Source organism: Setaria italica, chromosome III (assembly GCF_000263155.2).
Source record: "Setaria italica strain Yugu1 chromosome III, Setaria_italica_v2.0, whole genome shotgun sequence".
NCBI classification, from domain to species: domain Eukaryota; kingdom Viridiplantae; phylum Streptophyta; class Magnoliopsida; order Poales; family Poaceae; genus Setaria; species Setaria italica.
Window position 1 is genome coordinate 24,794,034 of NC_028452.1, and position 21,650 is coordinate 24,815,683.

The 21,650-nt window shown below is 44.5% G+C and overlaps 3 protein-coding genes across 6 annotated transcripts in view; all 3 read right to left on the bottom strand.

The window, feature by feature from the left end:
- Positions 1-808: 808 nt before the first annotated feature.
- On the bottom strand, positions 809-11,348 carry LOC101779972 (mevalonate kinase). The gene is made up of 5 exons (XM_004962285.3): positions 10,997-11,348; positions 10,665-10,914; positions 2,308-2,567; positions 1,773-2,186; positions 809-1,224 (listed from the first exon to the last, which is right to left on the bottom strand). Exons 1-5 carry the CDS (start codon positions 11,247-11,249, stop codon positions 1,115-1,117), a joined length of 1,287 nt encoding a protein of 428 aa, XP_004962342.2. The 5' UTR covers positions 11,250-11,348; the 3' UTR covers positions 809-1,114.
- A 152-nt stretch (positions 11,349-11,500) lies between these two features.
- LOC101779039 (dnaJ protein ERDJ7) lies at positions 11,501-17,525 on the bottom strand. 4 transcript variants are annotated; one of them, XR_002676881.1, is made up of 10 exons: positions 17,317-17,525; positions 17,170-17,232; positions 17,003-17,069; positions 15,889-15,948; positions 14,758-14,808; positions 14,586-14,666; positions 13,861-13,969; positions 12,988-13,105; positions 12,718-12,826; positions 11,501-11,941 (listed from the first exon to the last, which is right to left on the bottom strand). XR_002676881.1 is itself a non-coding variant. In XM_022825087.1 (10 exons), the coding sequence occupies exons 1-10, from the start codon at positions 17,493-17,495 to the stop codon at positions 11,838-11,840; spliced, it is 945 nt and encodes a 314-aa protein (XP_022680822.1). In that variant the 5' UTR covers positions 17,496-17,524; the 3' UTR covers positions 11,501-11,837. The 4 variants fall into 4 exon arrangements, 2 of the variants coding, with proteins under 2 accessions (XP_022680822.1, XP_004962341.1); XR_002676880.1 differs by having other exon boundaries at positions 12,700-12,826; XM_022825087.1 differs by having other exon boundaries at positions 13,857-13,969; positions 17,317-17,524.
- A 1,770-nt stretch (positions 17,526-19,295) lies between these two features.
- The window catches only part of LOC101780377 (serine/threonine-protein kinase TOR), a 34,639-nt gene continuing 32,284 nt past the window's right edge, over positions 19,296-21,650 (bottom strand). The window contains 4 exon segments of the mRNA XM_004962286.4: positions 19,296-19,476; positions 19,589-19,851; positions 19,929-20,102; positions 21,231-21,365. Of these exon segments, the coding sequence (XP_004962343.2) occupies positions 19,458-19,476; positions 19,589-19,851; positions 19,929-20,102; positions 21,231-21,365 (591 nt within the window). The 3' untranslated portion in view covers positions 19,296-19,457.

The following is a 21,650-nucleotide window of genomic DNA, read 5'->3' on the forward strand; positions in this document are numbered from 1 at the left end:
TTGTCAATTCTTCTGAAAACATGGTAATACAAATCCCATGCCTAAAGAGCATAATAGTCATCCTCAGACACATCGTTAACAGAAGTCAATACACAAGTTACCAAAAATGACAGTCTTTATCTACTTTGTTAGCTCAGCATCCTCACCTGTTTCCCGATATTTCAAACAACATTCATGAGCTTCCAGTAATTCATGTCCATAAGCCTGAATTAGAGCATATAATTTTCATGAAACAATACCTGAATGAAGGCATTCTCTTTAATTGTCTCAGCTCCCCTCTCAAGCATTGCATGCAATGGCTCAAGTACAGCAAGCATTCCTTCGATATTGTGCTCGCCAAAATACATCCTACTAGCTTCCTCAAGAGCCTGATGCCATATTTCATGCCACAAAATTGCTACCCGTATCAGTTCCTTTGATACAAGTTGTGCCTGGTGCAACAAAATAGAAATAGAATTCTACGCATCATTCCTTAGAAGATCGACAGCTAATGAAGCATACCTGGTCAACAAGACCTCCACTATGCTGGCAGATCTTATCAACGACCTCCTGTGCTGCACGCTGTCTCAATATACTTATTGATTTGCAGGCAACCAATAGAGGATACCATATACCCGCTCTGTGTTCTTCATAAAACAAGATTGATGCGTGATTCCAGCCCAACAAAAAATGCCTTCAGTTCTCATAGCCTGTGCACATAGAGGGAACAAGGATCTTGATTGGATAAAGTTTGCACAAAACGAATAATTCAAAGTAATTTATGGAATGATCTGATTTTTTTTTTGGGGGGCGGGGGGGGGGGGAGGGGGGGGCGAAACTGATATTTTATTGATACAACATTGCAATAATCATTAAGTTTAAATTTTATTTTGATACAACAATGACACCAGCAATCGTGCAGCTGGGTGCTTATTCGATACAGTAATCTGCTAGGAATAGCAGAACAATATCCGCATCTTGGAATTCATGTAGTGAATACAAGAATCTCGTGGGGAAGGCAGAAGAATATCCTAATCATCGAACAATTGAAGTAGTGAATCTTAACTCTTTAGTTCGGTAGGGTAAGGCATTTTCTAAAAGTATGGTACAACATCTCCTCGGAACAGGATGAGTCTTATCCTCGGCATACTTGAAGACCTCGTCCACCAACCTCGACTTTAAAGCAGCAAAAACCATGAGATTCAAGCTCTGTGGCAACTTTCTCCAAAACTATGCTGGCTGATACTGATAATCATGTCAAGGAAGCTTTGTGCATCATTGAAGGGACAACAAACACAAAATTCAAAGATCCATGAAGTTCAAACATTATTGACTGCGTATGCAGAAAAATGAAAGCGCAAAGAAGTGCCATGACTAAACCAGTAAAAGTCAATGCCATAGCCTATGCATAGCTAAGCAGGTACAAATTAGAAACTCAGATCTGAAAACAAAAAGATAATTAGAAATTTAAGCTGCTACAGTCCTTGTCCTTCCATGTTGATAGATTTAGTCCATTAAAATTCATCTAGATTAGATGGGATGCAAACCAGAATCATTTTACATGGTTATATGTTATTAAGTACTGAGCATTTTGCTTTTCAAAAGACAGGCCATTGTAGTTCTGAAGTTTCTCTCCTGTCAGATTCTTTATTAGTGAATATCAAGACCCAGATTTCTGGAAGCTTTGAATTGAGATGTTAAAGATAAACAGAAATCATATATAAGTAGTATGGTGTTTATATCATATCAAACAATGAAGGAAAAGATGCAATCAGGGGATATGAAAAGGATACGGGTTGGTATTAGAGTTAACACACAGCCTCCACCACCAGCTCCTGTTAGCTTTGAGACCAGGCTATATTTCAGAGTTGTTTGCAACACTGTTTCTATAGAAGAATGGCTAACTCCCATGCACTGAAGCAAACCTTGGTTCATCTCCATAAGCTCTGCTAGCTTTTCCTCCTTCAAGGTGATGGCTATTTCATCCTCGGCTGCTAACTCAACAATGCTTGAAAGCTCTTCACTAATGGAGTTCACTGCATGGAAGACAGAAGCCATAGCATCTGGATGCCTAGATGCTCTTTCAGATACACTAGCAACTAGCGCCTTTGTGTTCCTACCAACTCTTGTATCAGTAATGAGCATTTTGACTGGGTTCCTGGACTTGAGGTTTGTCATTTCCCCCTTCTTGAATTTAATCATGCTTCCTAACATTCACACATAAGTTTTGTGAAGTAAAACAAATTAGGAGAATTGACAGGGGGAAATTGAAATTCAGATGGTACAAGTTCTGAAGGTTTAAAAAACTCAGTCAATTTGATAGCATACCGAAAGTACTAACAGAATTGTCAATGCCAGAAGGCTTGCCATGGATGATCTTTTCCCCTTGGAACGCCCACTGGTTGACCAGCTCAAGATCATCCTTCCCGAACAACTCCCACTCATCAGCCTCTCTGTCTCCTCCAATGCCGACTGCACCAGCCGCCATCAATATAGCACCCGACATGGACACGCAGAAAGCTGCGGACGAGCCGAGCCCCGCACCTATGGGCAGGTCCGAGGTGACCACCGCCTTCCCAGGCTTGCAGCTGCAGAAGAATGTAATATTCCAAAATTTTGTAATATTTATTTGTGTGAAATTTTCAAAAATTTAAAATTTTTGTTTGAATTGAGTGCATGTTTACAAATAAAACACAAATTCTCTTCTCATCTAAATCCCTAATAATTAAATCACAAATCCTTTGAAAACTTGTGTGGAATGATTTGGATCTTTTTGAATTTTATTTTGGATCTTAAGTTGTGTGCGTTTGAATTTTGAATTAGATTCAAAATTCAAACTAAATCTAAACCCAAATTTAAATAAAAGCAAAACTTACCTAACCTACTAACTACCAGGCCAGCCGCAACCCACCAGCCTGACCCGCCAACGCAGCCCCTCACCCGCCTTGGGCCCCGGCCCAGCCAGCCGGCCTAGCCCGTCAACCTTCCCTCTCCCTCGCGCAGCCACCAGACCGGCCGGCCAGCCCAGCAGGCCACCTAAACAGCCTAGCCGGCCCGCCTAAACCGCACCGCGCCTCACCCTTTCTCTCTCGCCGACGCCCCGAGCCCGCCTATCAGCCGCCCCTGTTCCTCCTTCCTCCCGACCGTACCATCACACGCATCGAGCGGCATGCCGGATGGGATGGCCGCGCCTCACCGTCTGCACTGGCATCCACTCCCGCGCATGTGACCTACCTCGCGCCCGCCACTTTTGCGCTGGTGGCATCGAATACGCGCCACGCCACCCGCGCCGCGCCCCCTTGAACCCTAGCGCTGGCGTCGCAACCCTAACCCTAACCGCGCTCCTCGCCACTATAAATAGGGCCACCCGGAGCTCCTCCTCGCCATCCATCCGGGGCTCTACCCGAGCACCATCAGCCACCCGAGAGAAAGAGGGGAAGGAGGAGAAGGAAAAGAAGAGCGAAGAAAGAGAAGGAAGGGAAGAAAGAGGAGGCCACCCGAGGAAAAGCCGGAGCTGCCGTCCTCCTTCACCTTAGCCCCTCTGTAAGCTCAAACGCCTCCCTCCTCCTTTCTTTTCGCACCCTTGACCGGCCTTCGAGCCGCCGCCACTCGCCCTTGCCACCAACCACCATGGGACCGAGATGCCGGGGCCTCGCGTGCTGCCGTGGCCGGGGACTACGCCATGACCGTGCGCGCACGCACGCCGCGCGCCCAAGACCCTGCCTTACACACGCCTTGCCGCCATGCGCCATCTCCGCATGCACGTGCCTTAGCGCCCGCGCGCACCCGCATCACTTGGCCACCGCGCGCTGGCCACGTCGCGTGCCACGTGGCTACCATGTAGGTAGAGTGCGCCACGGCCACGTGGCACTGACATGTTCGAGGTCGGGGCCACTAGTGGGGCCCACTAACAATCAAACGGTCCCATAACCCATGGAGCCCATCGGCTGACCGGTGGGACCCAATTGACCGTAGACCAGGTCAATGCTGACATCAGTAGACATGTGGCGCACTCTAATGCTGCCACATGGCACAACTGATGCTGACACGTGTCAACTTTAATAAATGTTTTCCAAAATTATTTAAATAATTAAATAAATCCTTTAATCTTTAGAAATTCATAACTAATTCATTTTAACTCCGAAAAATATGAAACCAATTCCATTAAATTCGTAAAATCGAGCCCGTGCTATTTGTAGCTAGTTTGGTGTTATTTGGATCTTCTAAATTTGGTTTTCTTAGAGTTTTTGCATAGATGTAATATCATTTAATTTACTTTACGTCGTATCTTGTTTTGTTCAGACCCGAGCTACGACCCGGAAGACCTTCAAGACCCCGACTACGCGGAGGAAGATCCAAATGACTACGGACAAGATGTCATATCACTCCCAATCATATAGATTCTATGCATGCTTAGTTGCTAGCGCTTTATTTATGATGCTTGATGATGATGGATTGCATAGGCAATGTTTTAGCCATGCCTTGATAATTATTTATCCTATTTTTCTTGTTACCTATTTTTGTGGGTTAGCTACAGACCCCTAGCTAGTCCACCGCACTTATATCCATATACATGCTTTTGAGTAATGGATGGGCATATACCATGGTTTTGGTGATGGGATTTCTTAAACATTCTCGCGTGTGTTTTGGGTGAGTGTGATTCCTTGATGTGTTTTGCTGGGAGCAATCCTTGGATGGTACTGAGGAGTGCCTTGCTAGGAGAAAGTATTCTGAACTCTCTCTATACCTTGTACCTGTGGTGGGTATCTTGTTTGTAACTAAGGAACAAGTAGCATACTTGTACGTTGCCGGTGCTTCGGCACGTACTTGTGGAGTAGAGTGCTCGCTCTCAGCCGCTTAAGGACTGAGACAGTTTACCAGCAGTCACAGCATCTATTTTCGTACATACCGCTCGCTTACGTTATGGGTGAGGTTCGGTCCGAGACTAGTAGTGGATAGTGCTCAACCTGTAGGCCTTTTAGAGGATAATGTAAGGAGTTTGAGACATTGGCCTACTCTGACCAAACTGCACCCCGATATGGGTAGGTTTCACAGCTTCGAGGTCCTATCCGGTGACTGCGTGCCTTGCAGTCGAGGACGGTTCCAGACTCGAGGAAATAGGAGAGAGCTATCCACCTACTAGGTTTCCGGTTGTTAGGTGGGGTTTGGATGGATCGCTACCGTTCAGGCTCCATCCATGCGGGTACTGTTGTAAAACCTTTGCAGAGTGTATAAAGCTATAGCTATAGTCTGTGCCCACTGGTTATGGACAGTGTTGTTGACTACCGCTACTTCTGACTAAACTTTGCTTACTCTTCTACCTCCCCTTTTTGAGATAGGCTGGCGTTTGCCGTTGAGATGTGAAGGGAGGAAGCTCTCACATTGCCTAGTGCGTTTTGGTGCTAGACCCTTGGGTGAAGGATTTTGTTTTTTGTGCCGACTTCCTTGTTTGATGTGTTGACCTCAAAGATGGTAATGCTTTGCTACTTCCTTGATTGCTGCTACTGTTGAAACTTCTACAGCCATATATAGGTTTACTTATGCATATAGTATAATTCCCCCATTTTCTTGGCTTGCTGCTATTGGGAGTTGACGTAGCCTACCCACTTCTTGGGTAGATGGTGGCTTTTCAGGATTGCAGCCCGACTATGACTTTGACAATGACGGATGGGAAGACTAGGGATGGTCCTTCGCTCGAGTCGCCTCTGGAGATGGAATTCACCATAGCTTATGCTTCCGTTGTGTAGATGTTTTACCTTTCTTATTTCGATCCTGATGGACTTGTACTAGCATGTGTCGAATAGATATACATGATACTTATGTTATGATATTGTACTCTATTGTTGCTCTATATTTCTGTGTTGGTATGGATTTGTACTATCTGATATAGGGATTCGCATGTGATAGCCTTCCTGGGACTATCACCAAGGTGCGTAGGCTTGAATTCTCAGAAATAGGAATTTGAGTCCGTTTCAGCTAGTATCAGAGTCATACTTGACCGTAGGATGATCCCTAGCAATGGACGATAGTTTAGGAAGCCTAAACTATCCTTGAACTGAGTATATACTCCTTGACTGTTACACAACCCCTTGAACACTTATTATTATCACCTTGATTTCTCTATCTTATATGACTTACTAACAACCCTTAACAACATTTTACAGATGACAACCGAAGAGTGGCGCTCGTTTGCTAGAGACGGAGTGCGCTACGGAGGCTTTTGCACTCTGCTCAACGAGCACGGCATTGCTCCGTCAAGCTTTCGCCTATTGTGAGAGAGCGGGAGTCTGCACTCTGGATGTGCGCTACGAGGGCCGTACGAGGGGCAGTGTGGATGTCGTGCCCACCGAGGTGAAGCTGATTGTAGCTGCAGACCCCAAGGTGCCTAAGTTCGAGGAGATTGTGGTGCACGTGTTCGAGATGGCAGTGTTAGAGACTCAACGAACTACTTTGACTGACCTGGACCGGACGAACCATCGCCTGTAGCACGAGGTGGACACTGCGCCGGACACCTACGACGAGAGGGACTTGCTAAGGATTGCCATGCTGGAGGCGAGAGTTGTCCGGATGGAGGAGGCATTGAGGGCTAAGGACAAGGTGGTAGAGGAGAAGAACGCCTTGCTGAAGGAGAAGGAAAAGCTAACTGATACCTTGGATGCAGCACTAGTCGCCAAGAACAGCGTCATTGAGCAGCTACACCACCATCTACACAGGAACTTCATTGTGGGTTTGCCCAGGACTTAGAAAGGAAATGACTTGATTTGGGTGATTGTGGATCGACTCATCAAGGTCGCTCACTTTATATCGGTGAAGTGCAACTACCAAACCGAGAAGCTCACAGATCTATACGTGGACAACATCCTGAGGCTACACGAAGCACCTAAGAGTATTGTGTCCGACAGAGGACCGCAGTTTGTTGCCAAGTTTTGGAAGAGCTTTTACAAAGCTATGGGTACTACCTTGGAGTACAGCACAACGTTTCACCCACAGACTGATGGACAGACTAAAAGAGTGAACCAAATCTTGGAGGATATGATGAGAGCTTGTGTACTTACCTACGGCACCAACTGGGAGAGCATCTTGTCTTTTGTTGAGTTTTCCTACAACAACGGATACCAAGCTAGTCTTCAGATGTCACCTTTTGAGGCTCTTTATGGAAGAAAGTGCAGAACACCACTGACGCGATCCAAGGTTGGTGAAAGAACTCTCTTTGGACTAGCAACTATTAAGGAGGCTGAGAAGAACGTGAGCAAGGTCAGAGAACCTAAAGATTGCATAGAGTCACCAGAAGAGCTACGCATACAAGAGGATGAGAGACTTATCCTTTGAAGTTGGAGATCACGTTTACCTCAAAGTCTCACCGCTCCATGGAACCAAGAGGTTTTTGATTAAAGAAAAGCTTGCGCCAAGAGTTGTAGGCCCCTACCAGGTGGTTAAGCGAATTGGAGATCTCGCTTAGAAGGTTGCCCTACCGGAAAGCATGGCTGGAGTACACCCGGTGTTTCACGTATCACAGTTAAGGAAGTGTCTGAGAGTTCCCGAGGAGGAGGTTCACACCGAAGTGTTAGACTTACAAGACACTTTGGAGTATGCAGAACACCCAGTCAAGATCTTAGCTCGCGCAGAGAAAGCGACAAGGAGGACATCCATTCCTTACTGTAAAGTACTCTGGAGCAACCATACTGAGACAGGCAACTTGGGAGAAAGAGTCTGATCTAAAGAAGGAGTTTCCACACTTGTTAGAGGAGGAGGTCGAAGCTTAATCTTGAGGACGAGATTCCTATAGGGGGGAGACTATAATATTCCAAAAAATTATAATATTTATTTGTGTGAAATTTCAAAAAATTTAAAACTTTTGTTTGAATTGAGTGCATGTTTACAAATGAAAGAAAAATTCTCTTCTCATCTAAATCCCTAATAATTAAATCACAAATCCTTTGAAAATTTGTGTGGAATGATTTGGATCTCTTTGGATTTTATTTTGCATCTTAAGTTGTGTGCGTTTGAATTTTGAATCTAATTCAAAATTCAAAATAAACCTAAACCAAAATTTAAATAAAACCAAAACCTACCTAACCTACTAACTACCAAGCCAGCTGCAGCCCACTGGCCTAGCCCGCCAACGCAGCCCCTCACCTACCTTCAGCCCCGGCCTAGCCAGCTCGCCTAAACTGCATCGCGCCCCTCACCCTTTCTCTCTCACCGATGCCTCGGGCCCGCCTATCAGCCACCCCTGTTCCTCCTCCTTCTTCCTTCCGACTATACCATCACGCGCGCCGGGCATGCACGCCAAGTGGGATGGCTGCGCCTCGCCGTTTGTGCTGGCACCCACTCCCGCGCCTACGCCGCACCCATGACCTACCCCGCGCCCGCCGCTTTTGCGCTGGTAGCCTCGGATGTGCGCCACCGTGCCTACGCCACACACCACCACATCCTGGCCGTCCATGCCACCACACCACGCCCCCTTGAACCCTAGCATCGGCGTTGCAACCCTAACCCTAACCGCGCTCCTCGCCTCTATAAATAGGGACACCCGGAGCCCCTCCTCGCCATCCATTCGGGGCTCCGCCCATGCACCGCCAGCCACTCGAGAGAACGAGGGGAAGGAGGAGAAGGAAATGGGGAAGGAGGAGAAGGAGAAGAGGAGAGAAGGAAGAGAAGGAAGGGAAGAAAGAGGAGGCCACCCGAGGAAAAGCGGGAGCCACTGTCCGCGGAAGCACTGCCGCCATACTCTACCCGACGCCGTCCTCCTTCACCTGTGCCCCTCTATAAGCCCAACTGCCTCCCTCCTTCATTCTTTTGGCACCCTTGACCAGCCTTCGAGCCACCGCCATTAGTCCTTGCCAGCGATAGCCGCGGGCCCGGGATGTCAGGGCCCTGTGCGTCGCTGCGGCCAGGGACTACCCCGTGACCGCGCGCACACGTACGCGCACGCCACGCGCCCATGATCCTGCCTCGCGCTCGCCTTGCCGCCGTGCGCCGTCTCCATGCGCACGTCGTCGCGTCGTGCCTATCGTGCCGCACTGCACCTGCGTTGCTTGGTCGCCACGTGCTGGTCCCGCTGCGTGCCACAAGGCTGCCACGTAGGCACCTCGTGGCAGAGCCACGTAGGTAGAGTGCACCACGTGGCATGTCAGCACTTACGTGTCCGAGGCTAGGCCCACTAACTGTCAAACGGGCCAACTAACCCGTGGGGCCACTAACCTGTAGGGGCCCATTGACCTGTGGAGTCCACCGGTTGACCGGTGGGACCTAGTTGATAGTTGACATGGTCAACACTGATGTCAGCAAACACATGGCGCACTCTTGTACTGCCACGTGGCACAACCTGGTGCTGACACATGTCACCTTTAATAAATGTTTTCCGAAATTATTTAAATAACTAAATAAATCCTTTAATCTTTAAAAGTTCATAACTAATTCATTTTAACTCCGAAAAATATGAAACCAGTTGCATTAAATTTGTAAAATCGAGCGCGTGCTATTTGTAGTTAGTTTGGTGTTATTTGGATCTTCTAAATTTGGTTTTCTTGGAGTTTTTGCATAGATGTAATGTCATTTAATTTACTTTACGTCGTATCTTGTTTTGTTGAGACCCGAGCTACGACCCAGAAGACCCTCAAGACCCCGACTATGCGGAGGAAGATCCAAACTACTACGGACAAGATGTCATATCACTTCCAATCATATAGATCCTATGCATGCTTAGTTCCTAGCGCTTTATTTATGATGCTTGATGATGATGGAATGCATAGGCAATGTTTTAGCCATGCCTTGATAATTGTTTATCCTATTTTCCTTGTTACCTATTTTTGTGGGCTAGCTACAGACCCCTAGCTAGTCCACCGCACTTATATCCATATACATGCTTTTGAGTTATGGATGGGCATATACCATGGTTTTTGGTGATGGGATTTCTTAAACATTCTCGCATGTGTTTTGGGTGAGTGTGATTCATTGATGTGTTTTGGTGGGAGCAATCCCTGGATGGTATTGAGGAGTGCCTTGCTAGGAGAAAGCATTCTGAACTCTCTCTATACCTTGTACCTGTGGTGGGTATCTTGTTTGTAACTGAGGAACAGGTGGCATACTTGTACGTTGCCGGTGCTTCGGCACATACTTATAGAGTAGAGTGCTCGCTCTCAGCCGCTTAAGGACCGAGTCAGTTTACGACCAGTCACATCATCTATTCTCGTACATACCGCTCGCTTACATTATGGGCGGGGTTTGATCCAAGACTAGTGGTGGATAGTGCTCAACCTGTAGCCCGATTACGTCTTCGACAATAACGGATGGGAAGACTAGGGATGGTCCTTCGCTCGAGTCGCCTCTAGAGATGGAGTTTGTCATAGCTTATGCTTCCGCTGCATAGATGTTTTACCTTTCTTGTTTAAGTCCTGATGGACTTGTACCGGCATGTGCTAAATAGATGTACACGATACTTATGTTATGATATTGTACTCTGTTGTTGCTCTATATTTCTATGTTGGTATGGATTTGTACTATCTGATATAGGAATTCGTACGTGATAGCCTTTCTAGAACTATCACCAAGGTGCGTAGGATTTAATTGTCAGAAATGAAAATTCGAATCCGTTTCAAAGAACACAACCAATCACATCTGTCAAATATAATGTTGGGGCAGGTGTCGACGCTGCAAGATTAATATGGACAGAAAAAACTAACCCCAGGATGGAGGTGTAGAGGTAAAGGAAGGCGGAGAGGCCGGCGGAGAGCCGGATCTTGGCCTCGGGGATGTCTTGGCCCTCAAAGAGCTTGGCAATGGCAGCGAGCTCGTCAGGGGAGCACGGCGTCGGCGCCCCGGCCTTGCCGCCCACCTCCCCCAGCGCCCTGCGGATGCGCGAGCACGGCCACGAGAAGGTGAGGCACGAGTCCCTGAGGTCCAGCTCCACCACGCCTGCACCGCCATCCTCCCCTGTGTAGAACGAAGAAGCGGAGGTGAGGGCGGCGGCAGTGACGAAGAACGAAGAATCTGATCCAGGGCGGGCGGGGGCCACCTTCGGGGAGGAGGCTGAGGGAGGATGTGGTGTAGAGGTCGATGGCAGCGGCGACGGCAGCGGAGCCGTGGACGACGGCGTGCTCGCCCGCGAGGATGATCTTGCCGGGCGCCCGGGCGCGTACCTCCATCGATCCCCGGTCACGGTCGGTCGTCGCGGTCATTGGCTCGTTGCAGAAGCGATCAGCGATTCGTGAGCAGCTCCAGCTCCAGCTCCCCCTTACGTGTTTATGGGCTCGGTCCCTCGGGATCATCGGAGGGAGAGCGACGTTTGCCGAGCCATGTGTTTCTTCTTCAGTTCTTCTGCAATCTGCGGCACAGCCATTCGACGAGCAAAGATGACATGGCACATGATGCATATGCACACAGCAAGCCTAATACGAGTTGCGGATGCCATCGATCTGTCATCATCGACGGCTTGATTGTTTCTCATCACAAAAACGGATGGACGGCGGGCAAGGAAGAGGATGTGCTGCTCACCTTTGCCCGTTATGGCCTTATGGGCAGCAGCCAACGAATGTATACATGTATAAACGCTCCGTCCATCCGACCAGTACACATGTATACAAATTGTTTTGGAAAAAGGAAACAAATATCCGATGTATATATGTTGTATAAAGATTTAACATACACGTTCAACGATGTAAATATGTAATTACAGTTTGTTTCACAGGGTAACAAAACTTCTATGCTTCTTCGTTCTGGACCATTGGCGCATCCCGCTGTCGGCGAAATCAAGCCTGAGTTGTCTGTGTGCTTCCTTTCCTTCCAACACGTTGTTCTAAATGTTGTGTTGCCAAGACCTCCCCGTAATCTCGGGGCGAAAAATGTTATACGGCTAGCTACCTCCTACGCTTCGATTCCTTCCTTGTCTCCGCGATGTACCTCTCCATGTTGCTCTTCTCCCAAAGGCGTCTCATCACGAGGTCCTCTTTCCTAGGATCATCTAAAACACACAGTATATCAGACACAGGCTATCATCATTCCATGAATGCAAACAAAAATAACGCTATGAGGAGTATGCAGCCTAGTCACACTGACAAGTGCCCCAGGCCCTAAAATAAAGTTCTAGCCAGTTAAGTAGTTGGACATAATTATATGGTGAGTATTTTGCTGTTACGACTACATTATTCCCTACACCAATGAAGTTCTCCTAGCCTTTTGCCAAACAGCAAAATGAACATGCCAAACATGTACCTTAGCAGTGACCAAAAATCCAGCAGTGGGCAATGCTTGATTTGTAGCCCTTAAACTTACAATGTAAGATAAGCGAAACATCGTTTACCCAGCATTTAACTAGTTGGTATAACAAAGATTGTACTGCTCTAGATTAACTACCGCAAAATGCACTGGAGGAGGAAGTGGCAAGCACACCCCAATAGCCTAACCTCAGTAAGTTAGGGCCTTCTCAGCAGTAGGGTTTATTATATCTTTATTTGTTAGCATTTGTAATTCAAGTTATACCATGGTATTGTAAGCAAGCTACCTATTAATACAGGTTAAGCATCATTATTTTAGCTTGAGCAATAACAAAGCCCTATCCCTCGCCCTCTCCCTCTCGTTGTGCCATTAGCATATACTCCCCTTGGCCACGGCGAAATTCAGCCGCCGATATCCAGGATACTGCCCCTAGTACAACGGTTGCTACCATAACCTTGCCCATAACTGAATTCCACATTAGTAGTTAGATAAAATTGCAATTACCAATATTTTTCCAAGTACCGGCAGGTATCTTGAGTGAAGTCTGAGTCAAGTAGCAAGCATCCTCCCATGCATATGGCAATTTCTTTATCCGGTATCTCCAAAACCAACAAATCTCCCAAGTAAGCACCTGCCACAAGAAAAGTTAAATGTGATTCACTCAGTATGCTTCATGTCAAAATTTCCAAACAAGAGCAGGTAAGTCCAAAGGGTTGAAGTTGAAGGAGGGTACTATGCAATTTGCTCAGCTCAAAACACACAAATTTAGAAGACATGAAGTCATGAACTGACCTTGCCAATGGAATAAGGCAAAAGTATAAACTGGACACCATAGAGCCTCCAGACAGACGGTTTCTCGACACCATGGATTTGCAATTCAACTTCATTACTGACCTCTTCTTCAGCCTTCCTACATCAGAGAAAAGAAAAAGCAATTATAAGAAAGAAAGCTATTAATACCCAGTACCAGAAACTAAACACAAACTGATACATGACAGAAAATTAGGCACTAGGGAACACCTTTCATAATATGAAAGACAGCACATAAATATATTCCCTCTGTTCAGATTCACAAGGCCGTATTTTTTTCTGTTGGCTGTTCAGTTTTGATGGGCATGTTCAGTTTACAAATCACTCATGGACATCTATACCCCTACTAACTCCTTGTGCATGCAAAGAAATTTGATTCTTCCGAAGAGACTGGCAGTTATGTGTATGCTATGGACTCATTAATATCGGTGACCTGCGTGACTGTATGTGGAGAAAGAGGCAAACCAGAGAACAGAGCTGCATGCATTCTTAAGAATTAATGGGGCCAATTTGATCACATTAGCTACCTCATTGCTCTTTGAGCCAAAGAAAACTATGCCCTCCAAATTAAAAACGGAGGGATCAGTAGAGAGAAAATTTAATTTCCAAATCCAGAACTGCATCATGATATCAGCATGTACCTTTCTGAAAACACCATGTCTACAATAACAAAGAAATTGAAAAGCAAAGGAATCTACCAGGCCTTTTTTTTTAAAAAAAAGGAATACAACATCAAATTGAAAATATGCAAAAACATGTCTTTAAACTTTTGCAACCTATTAACAAAGCTCAAAAGCAGCCTTAACTCAAAAAAATAGGACAAAAAGGAAATCAAGCTTATCAGTTCTTACTTATCTGCCTGCTTGTGACCCTTCTTTTTGTTAGCAATTCCTCTTGTTCGCTCAAACTCCAATGCTTTTAACCTATTTCTGTAAGCAGGAGTTTGCTTGACACTTTCTATGGCCTGCAATAAGGGCATTAGAGTTTCAATGTTTGCACCATTGTTGCATTGTGATGTAATGCTCAATCACTTGGTTGTGTCTTATATTGTAGATGGGCAAAGGATACAAGACCATATGTTTTGTATTGACAGTCATGACACTACGGCATATGAAGATAAATAATCTATAAGACAGTTCTCTAGTTGCAAAGCTTCCCAATTAAACATATCAGTTCTTCAAAATCAATATTGGTTAGAGAAAAATTACAGTAGAAGATTAACACGAACGAAACCAAAGTATAAAAGTTACTATGTTTTCCAAGATCAAAACAATGTGTACGGTTTTAAACTTTAAATGCCAGGAAAATTGAGATGGTAAAAGGTTCAATAGAAATAAGGTGGAAACCCTGATAAGGAAAATTGTCAAACTTGTAGAACAGTAATGGATACATTTCTAAAAACTGTATCTACTATTTTGAAGCATAATTGATAGTGATAGTATGTACAAAGTTCTCAGAGCCTGTTGTCTGTTATCATTGAAATTCTGAATGTGTTGAATATTTGGTTCATAAACAACCAATACGAATCACATCTAAAATAACTGCAACCTTATATTTGTCTTTGTATTCCATGTCCATACCTGGTTATACCTTGTCAGCTGATTTATGTATTGAAATGTTGAAACAATTAGGAGAAGACCAATCAACACAGCACGAGGATCCTACACAGACAGGCGGTGCAGTTAGTTGCAATACTATCAAATTTATGGAGAACATTGCTGCACAAACTTTTTATGGATACAAAAATCTAACCGTTTTATGTCCATAGTATGCCCTATAGTACTGAGCTGTGTTGTAAAAAACCTGAAATGGCCAATAAACAATACACACAATTGGCTGTCAGTAACAGTGCACAGATGTTAAAGACAAAATCATAGAACCAATCTTAATTAGATTTTATCTTTATAATTGTCAGATATGAAATCTTGTGGAAATTGCTTGGATTGGAATAATTATTTGGGGGCAATATTGGGTATCTTAATTCAAATGCTCTGGTTCTCAGGTCATGTGTATCCATTTTTTTAAAATGAAAAAGTTAGGTCTGTTCAATATAAATAACTATTTTCCAGAAAAACTGATATCTATATATTCTTAAAATCAAACTTAAGCCCATGATGAATCTTTGTGATAGAAAACTAATTGAGTTAAACAAAAAAACTAGATATAGCATGTAAATATGTTGCATGTGTAATAAGCTGAAAGAGTACATATGTGGCATAACGTCTGCTATTCCACAATGTTACTAGATTTATCATAAAAACTAATCTCATAATATGTAACAATTTCTATTGAAGTTCATATATTTTTATAGCTATTACTAGTCAAAATGGCATGTTGAAGATCATGTCGATGTCCAAATGAACTTATATTTTTGATTGGAGGAAGTAGAGGTCTAGTTGAGAACAGTGTTCCCAACATGGAAAGAGCTGTATCAACTATTGCTCCTTCAGAACATGCAACAGACAAAGCAAGATATCCTTAGCACTTTAGCCGCAAAAAGGATTGACATAGTTCCAATGGAACCTCTAGGTTCATATGAATACATAGCAAGCAATTTAGCAAGCAATGATGAAAAAATGTCTGGCAAGTACTGAGGATGGAACAATAATGTTCGCTCTTTAATATACGCGCTTACTGAGTTCTGAAAAAGCTAAAGGCCTAATTAAGTGTGCTTCACTCGTATAAAGAGTTGATCTGGACATCTGGTAGATGTAGCTCGAAGAAGCGTCATAGGGCGTGACCACAGGATGTGAAAAGATGGCTAAACTTTATAAGTCAAATGTTTCTAATTATTGAAAATAGAAATCATTTGATGGGATGATGAAGAGTTGATAATAGCACAGCTATACTCCTTTTCATGACAGCAAGGCAATGCATGTTTACCTCCTCCGGATGCGCAATGGCATAGTCATACTGCTCCCTAGTGGATGCATCTTTTAGAATCTGATGGATAAAAAATAGAATAAATTAGGAGCCAAAAAACATTTGGAGGGGGCAAATTAGGGGGGAAATAGCAATTCAAAGATACAAAATTTACAAACCAAACAAAGGGCATGGCAAGATGCAAGTAGCAGTCAACGGCAATGCATTTCACAGAGGAACTAATTAATTTCATCATGCAAGATCAATAATTTGATGTTTATTACAATTCCATTTTAGGAAGGAGATAAAAACTTCCACAAATTATTTGGGCCAGCTGTAAAGAAAGTTGGTTTTGTAAGTTCAGTCATCTGAACAACATGGACAACATGCCAAGCTATTTGCAAATGTTATGTCAAGTATTTATCCAGATTCCAGAGATGATAACTCCTTGGCTTATTGAGCAGCTAAGCAATATGACCAGCACAATCTCAATTCTGGTGTCTTGCCATGGGCCACCATAACTCATTTATTACCGATTTCATATCAGCACTGATCACTCAGGAAAATGAGTTTTTCAATCGAACCTCAAAGAACAAAACTAACACTCTCAGGTGTCAATCTCAAATAAATTAAGATTAAATTTCACAGAGTAAAGTATGTAGGACAAACTGTCACAAATTGCAATTTAAGGACATATATCAAGGAGCCATGCATTTGGTGTCTCATTTTTACGAGAGAACAGAAGATGATGTGGTTATGTCATCTACTCATCTCAGACAACAGTGAATAAACTTGGGAAATGGAACTGTCAGATTACCTGCGGTTTTGTGATCTTTACTCAATTAAGAAGCATCCATGACATATAGTTCAATTAGCTCCTACTGCAGGTTTCATACCTTAACAAGTGGACCATTTTGGAGTGGCATTTCAGATACCGTGGTTACTGTACTGATTTGAGCAAGATTTCATGGACGCAATTCATAAACATATCGGTGCAGGTGATAATCTTGCGAAAATTGACATTGATGCATGGAATTAGACACTAGATCTTGGGCGCCACGAATCGCTCAGTCATGTCAGGAAGATATGTAAACTACAAGTAAGACTGAAATGGGCAGGAATGTCCAGGCCAGACCTCGTAAGCATTGGCGATCTTGACGAAGAGCTTTCGCGACTCTGGATCAGGGTTCTTGTCCGGATGGCTGCACAGTGCAGAGCATTCTAAGAAACGGTCGGCATCGGGTCGAATTGGGGAAGGGCGGAATCAGGAGGCAAGAAACGAGGAAAGCGGGAGGAACTCACTGTTTGAGGGAGTGCTTGTAGTAGGCTTTCTTGATCTCCGACGCGTTCGCGTCCTGCTTAAGCCTGCGGCGCGCAACGATTCTTGAGCGGGAAAAGGAACCAAGAAACAAAGGTAATGAATGGAGGGGAGGAGGAAGCGGATGGTACCCGAGGAGGTCGTAGCAGTCGTCTTCGTCGCAGTAGATGGCATTTGTAGCCGGGAGGAGGAGGAGGAGGAGTAGGGGGAGGAGGGAGACGAGGGGAGAAGCGGCAGCCATGGCGGATCCGAAGTTCGAAGGATGCCTCTGCCGTTCAGGAGAGCATACATCTGGTGCTACGGAGGACATTGGTGCTACCGTGTGCCTGGAGAATCATGGCCGTTTGTGTGGAAACGAAGGGACCTGGAACATATTGGCAATCTGTTTTATGCAAACACCCCTCAAAAGAACTTGTTCTTCGCATTTATACCCCCTACGTGGAACGTTTTCGTTTAACCCCTGAAATTTCTTAGCACCTTCTCTTCTACTCTCAGATGTTTCTCTGCCTTTCTCGTTCAGCAGGCGGCCCCCTAAGGTCACCGGCTCCCCGTGATTCCGGGTGGTCCGGCAGCCCTATACCGGCGCCTCCCCCTTGTTTATCTCCAGCAATGGCCCTAAAGTCATAATGCATTCAGTTCCAGTTTTAGTAATTGATAATGAGATGGCATGCTGTTATCTCAAGATAAGTTAGTTATGCATACGTTTGGCATGTCCATTTGAAACCTCCAAACTACAAATGCAGTCACTTCAACAACCTGAACTTTCATTTATTTTATTTTGATGAGCCAACCGAAGTATTCAAACTGCTGGGGTATATTTTCTCTCACACAATGCACACCCTATTGCTGACACTTGTGTTGTTTCTTTCTCTAGGTCGTGTTTGTGTTCCATTTGATCCTACAGCTGTTCCGACTCTATCACAGCCTCACAGGTATATGTTCCACAGAGCCTAGCATGAATTAAGAGTGTGCGCTGACATTTCATATTTTTCTTCCAAGCACCATGGTACAATGCTGATTAGCTAAAACATCTATGCTTGCAGCTTTTGGGAGAGCTCAATGCTGCTGGTTTTCAGACAGATTCTGAAAATAGTAAGTGATTATAAGCATGGACCTTCCATGATTTGTATTAAAATGTATTATTTGTAACTGAAAAAAAAACAGTATTTTAGTACCATGGAACCTTGCCTAATACACCCTCATTGCATAATCCTTCTGAGTTACAGGTTGGGAAAGAACGTCCCTCGAGAAATCCATCAGGTTTTTCAAAACTTCGTTTCTGCAACCACTGCTGAAAACGTGCAAGGTATGAATGGCAGTGCCTCCATCCCATATGCATGTATGTGAATAATTGAAACCCTGCAAAAGATCTTGGGCAGTAGGAACTTAGGCAAACATAAGCTGATATCTGCCCTTCTCAAAAGTTATGCTCCTCCACTCCTTGATGTGATTCTATGCTTGAAACCATTTTATCTTGCGCTTGAACATTTTCTTGCTAAGAAGTTAAAAACTTAGCTATCTCATTGTCCCATGATATTTGTGAAGCCATGAACCTGAATGCTATTTGGCCTTGAAATTTTGCAGGAGGAACTGGAAAGTGCTTACAATTCAAAGCTCCAACAGTCCAAGAATTCCTTGAATTGGTAAAATCTACCACATGCACGCGTCACATGGGTAGGCTGGTAGACCATGTTTCCGCCTTTGCGATGTTGATCAGCACCCTTACCTGAGTATTTAAACTGGGCACTGGCCTCTTCGCAACCAATTGGCCCGGGATGGTACCATGTCAGTTCTAACTACTAAGTGTGATCAGAGTTGTCCGGTTCTGGCGTACATCTTGCTGTAAGCGTCTGTAGGTTTCAATATATTGCTTTCAGTATATGATCTTACTCAGGCAAACATGCCTGAGTATCTGATCTTACTCTAGATGATGGATGTAATCCGCCTTCTCTTAATAGAAAAATATGCTCAGCCATGTTTGCGGAAAAGAACACAAATAGTCGGAGATATGAGACAGTTATTTAATGCAAGTTATTGAAGAAGTTTGACTGATGAAGCAAATTCAAAAGGCTGCAATGGAGCAGGTGCCTATGTATCCACACACAGATGCTGAAAACTGGAGGGGAAAAAGGCATCTTTCATTGACAAATATGGTTCTGCTACTTACAGTACACTGCTGCACACGATACATACAAACAACACGCTACCAGACATGTATGTACAAGGTATTTACAATATTTACATGCTAAACTGCTACTGCTAGCACGAGAGCTCACCAGAACGGGCACCACCTGGGACACAGCGAAAACACACGTCGAACAATGAGTAAGTTGCAAAACCAATGGGCTACTCAACATAAAACAGTTGCTGGAGATGGGGTATGGTAGAATTATCAATACATACCCGACATAATTTTGGCACAAGTTTTCGTGTGAAGTCGCTTGTAGTATGAGCTTCTGAACCTGAACCTTCACTGATAGACCAGGGTCTGCATCCCGCGCATCTCCTGAAGCCCAATGCTCACTGCCATATTGGGTCGAGCTACCAGCTCCCGACGCTGACCCAGAAGAGAAGTCGCGCCCTGTTAGCTTGTGACTCATCCGTGCCATCACGGCTACAGCACGCTCATTCAAAACCTCATTGGCATCACCAAGTTGGTTGACAGCCTGCGTGGGCAACATGAACGGTTACTCCTCTTCGGATATGGCTAAGGTTACAATCATGGATGGAAAGAGGAGGCAACCTGTAGAAGTTCCCTTTCACGTGCTCCCCGCTGAGGTTGCACGAGTTCCCGGTTGGCAGGTGCTTCTTCGCTACTGACGACTGTTTGAGCATGAGCATTACCATAGTTGGACACTTGAGGAACTTCATTGAAATTGAACAGACGCCAATTGATTAATGGGTCATGTACAAATGCCTGGGGAGAAAAAGCAAAATATTAAAAAAATGCTTAATAAGCATACATCACAAAGGATGTAGGTAGGGGGTACAAGAAATGTATACAAAGAATTAATTTAAGGGAAAAAGGTGTAGTCATCTCCATATACAATAATTAAACTAGCAGATTCTGTTCCCCAAACTTTGCAGATCACAAAACCCACCAGTCCTCAACATCAGACCTTTGTGGAAACAATGGGATATACACAGATGCAAAATTAATAGCTACTTAAAATTCTGCAAAACAGGATAAAGAAAAACTCAACCTAAGGGCTGAAGTCATTTTTTGAAAGGTCGAGAAAAGGCACCCGAAAGACCATTCTTACCCATACATACAAGGACACTGTTTCCACAGGCCAGATCTTAACCCATCCTTTTGGTAAACACAGCGTGGAGCAAGTTGCCTTATTTAGAGCTAGTTTGGCAGGGCTTCGGCTCCTCTGAAAACGGTTCCAACTCTGGCTCCTCTGGTGGAGTGGCTTCTCTGGTGGAGCTGAAGCCCTTTTGGCAAATCGTTTGGCAAAACGGCTCTTCCGTGTAGTTTAAAATGGTTAGATAAGATGAAATACCCATAATACCGTTTCCTTTTCCTTTTCTTTTTTTTTCTTTTCTTCTTATTTATTTTCCTTCTTTCTTTTCTCTTCCTTCATTATCCTTTTCTCTTCCCTCATTATCTGCCTCCCACCTCCGGCCTCCCATTTTCTCTCTTCCCTATCCATCTCCCGGCCTCCCACCGCCGGCTGACCCCGAGGGCAAAGGTGGGAAACAAGGAGGAGCCGCAGGAGCCCATTTTTTTTTTGGCTCCTCCTCCCCGAAACGGCTCCTCTCAGCGGGATTCGCGGGGTGAAGCCGACAGAGCCGGAGCCCTTTCGGGCGCGCAACGCCCTTTGGCAGGGCTTCGGGAGAAGCCGCTCCCGGAGCCCCGCCAAACGGGGCCTTAATAAAGCCGCTTTTAAAAAACTAAACGTTACTTTTTTTTACCTTTCAGGATTCATGATAAGAATTAAAAAATCTATCTGCACCTGAAGTAAAGAAACTATTAAATGCCCTAGATGGATGATATATGCTATGTAATATGGTCATATGAACAACGAAGGTATCATCTCACCTCCATCATGGCCATGACGCTGTGTCTGTTTGTTCGAAGGACATGCATCACATTTTCGCAAGTTGTTCGGAATGTACCCTCGATACCACTAACTTCCATAGCTTTCACAAGCATTCTAGTCAAGCGGAATGGTACCTATACCATACATTGCAAATTGGTAAGAGACTGTCACAAACAAAGAGGCTATGGCTAAGTCACAGTTACAAGTCATGACCAACAATCTGTAATAAAGAAAAGCATGACGAAGCATGAAAACGAGAACTATAGCATCAAGTTGTCCAGTACCCCCTACATTTCCATAAGTAGGGCACGTTTTGACTCAGTGCAGTCTCCAAGAATATAATTTGACTACTAATTTCTTTACATTGTCTATGACTATAAAATCATAGTCACAAGAAAGCACTTTCAAATCAAATGGTA

Coding starts and splice junctions, on each gene's coding strand:
- LOC101779039 (XM_004962284.2), bottom strand. CDS start 17,495: ATGTCCTCCGTAGCACCAGATGTATGCTCTCCTGAACGGCAGAGGCAT. Junction 17,233..17,316: donor GACTGCTACGACCTCCTCGG/GTACCATCCGCT, acceptor TGCGCGCCGCAG/GCTTAAGCAGGACGCGAACG. Junction 14,667..14,757: donor CATACTATGGACATAAAACG/GTTAGATTTTTG, acceptor CTGTCTGTGTAG/GATCCTCGTGCTGTGTTGAT.
- LOC101779972 (XM_004962285.3), bottom strand. CDS start 11,249: ATGATCCCGAGGGACCGAGCCCATAAACACGTAAGGGGGAGCTGGAGC. Junction 10,915..10,996: donor CCTCAGCCTCCTCCCCGAAG/GTGGCCCCCGCC, acceptor CGTTCTACACAG/GGGAGGATGGCGGTGCAGGC. Junction 1,225..1,772: donor GTTAACTCTAATACCAACCC/GTATCCTTTTCA, acceptor CATGATTATCAG/TATCAGCCAGCATAGTTTTG.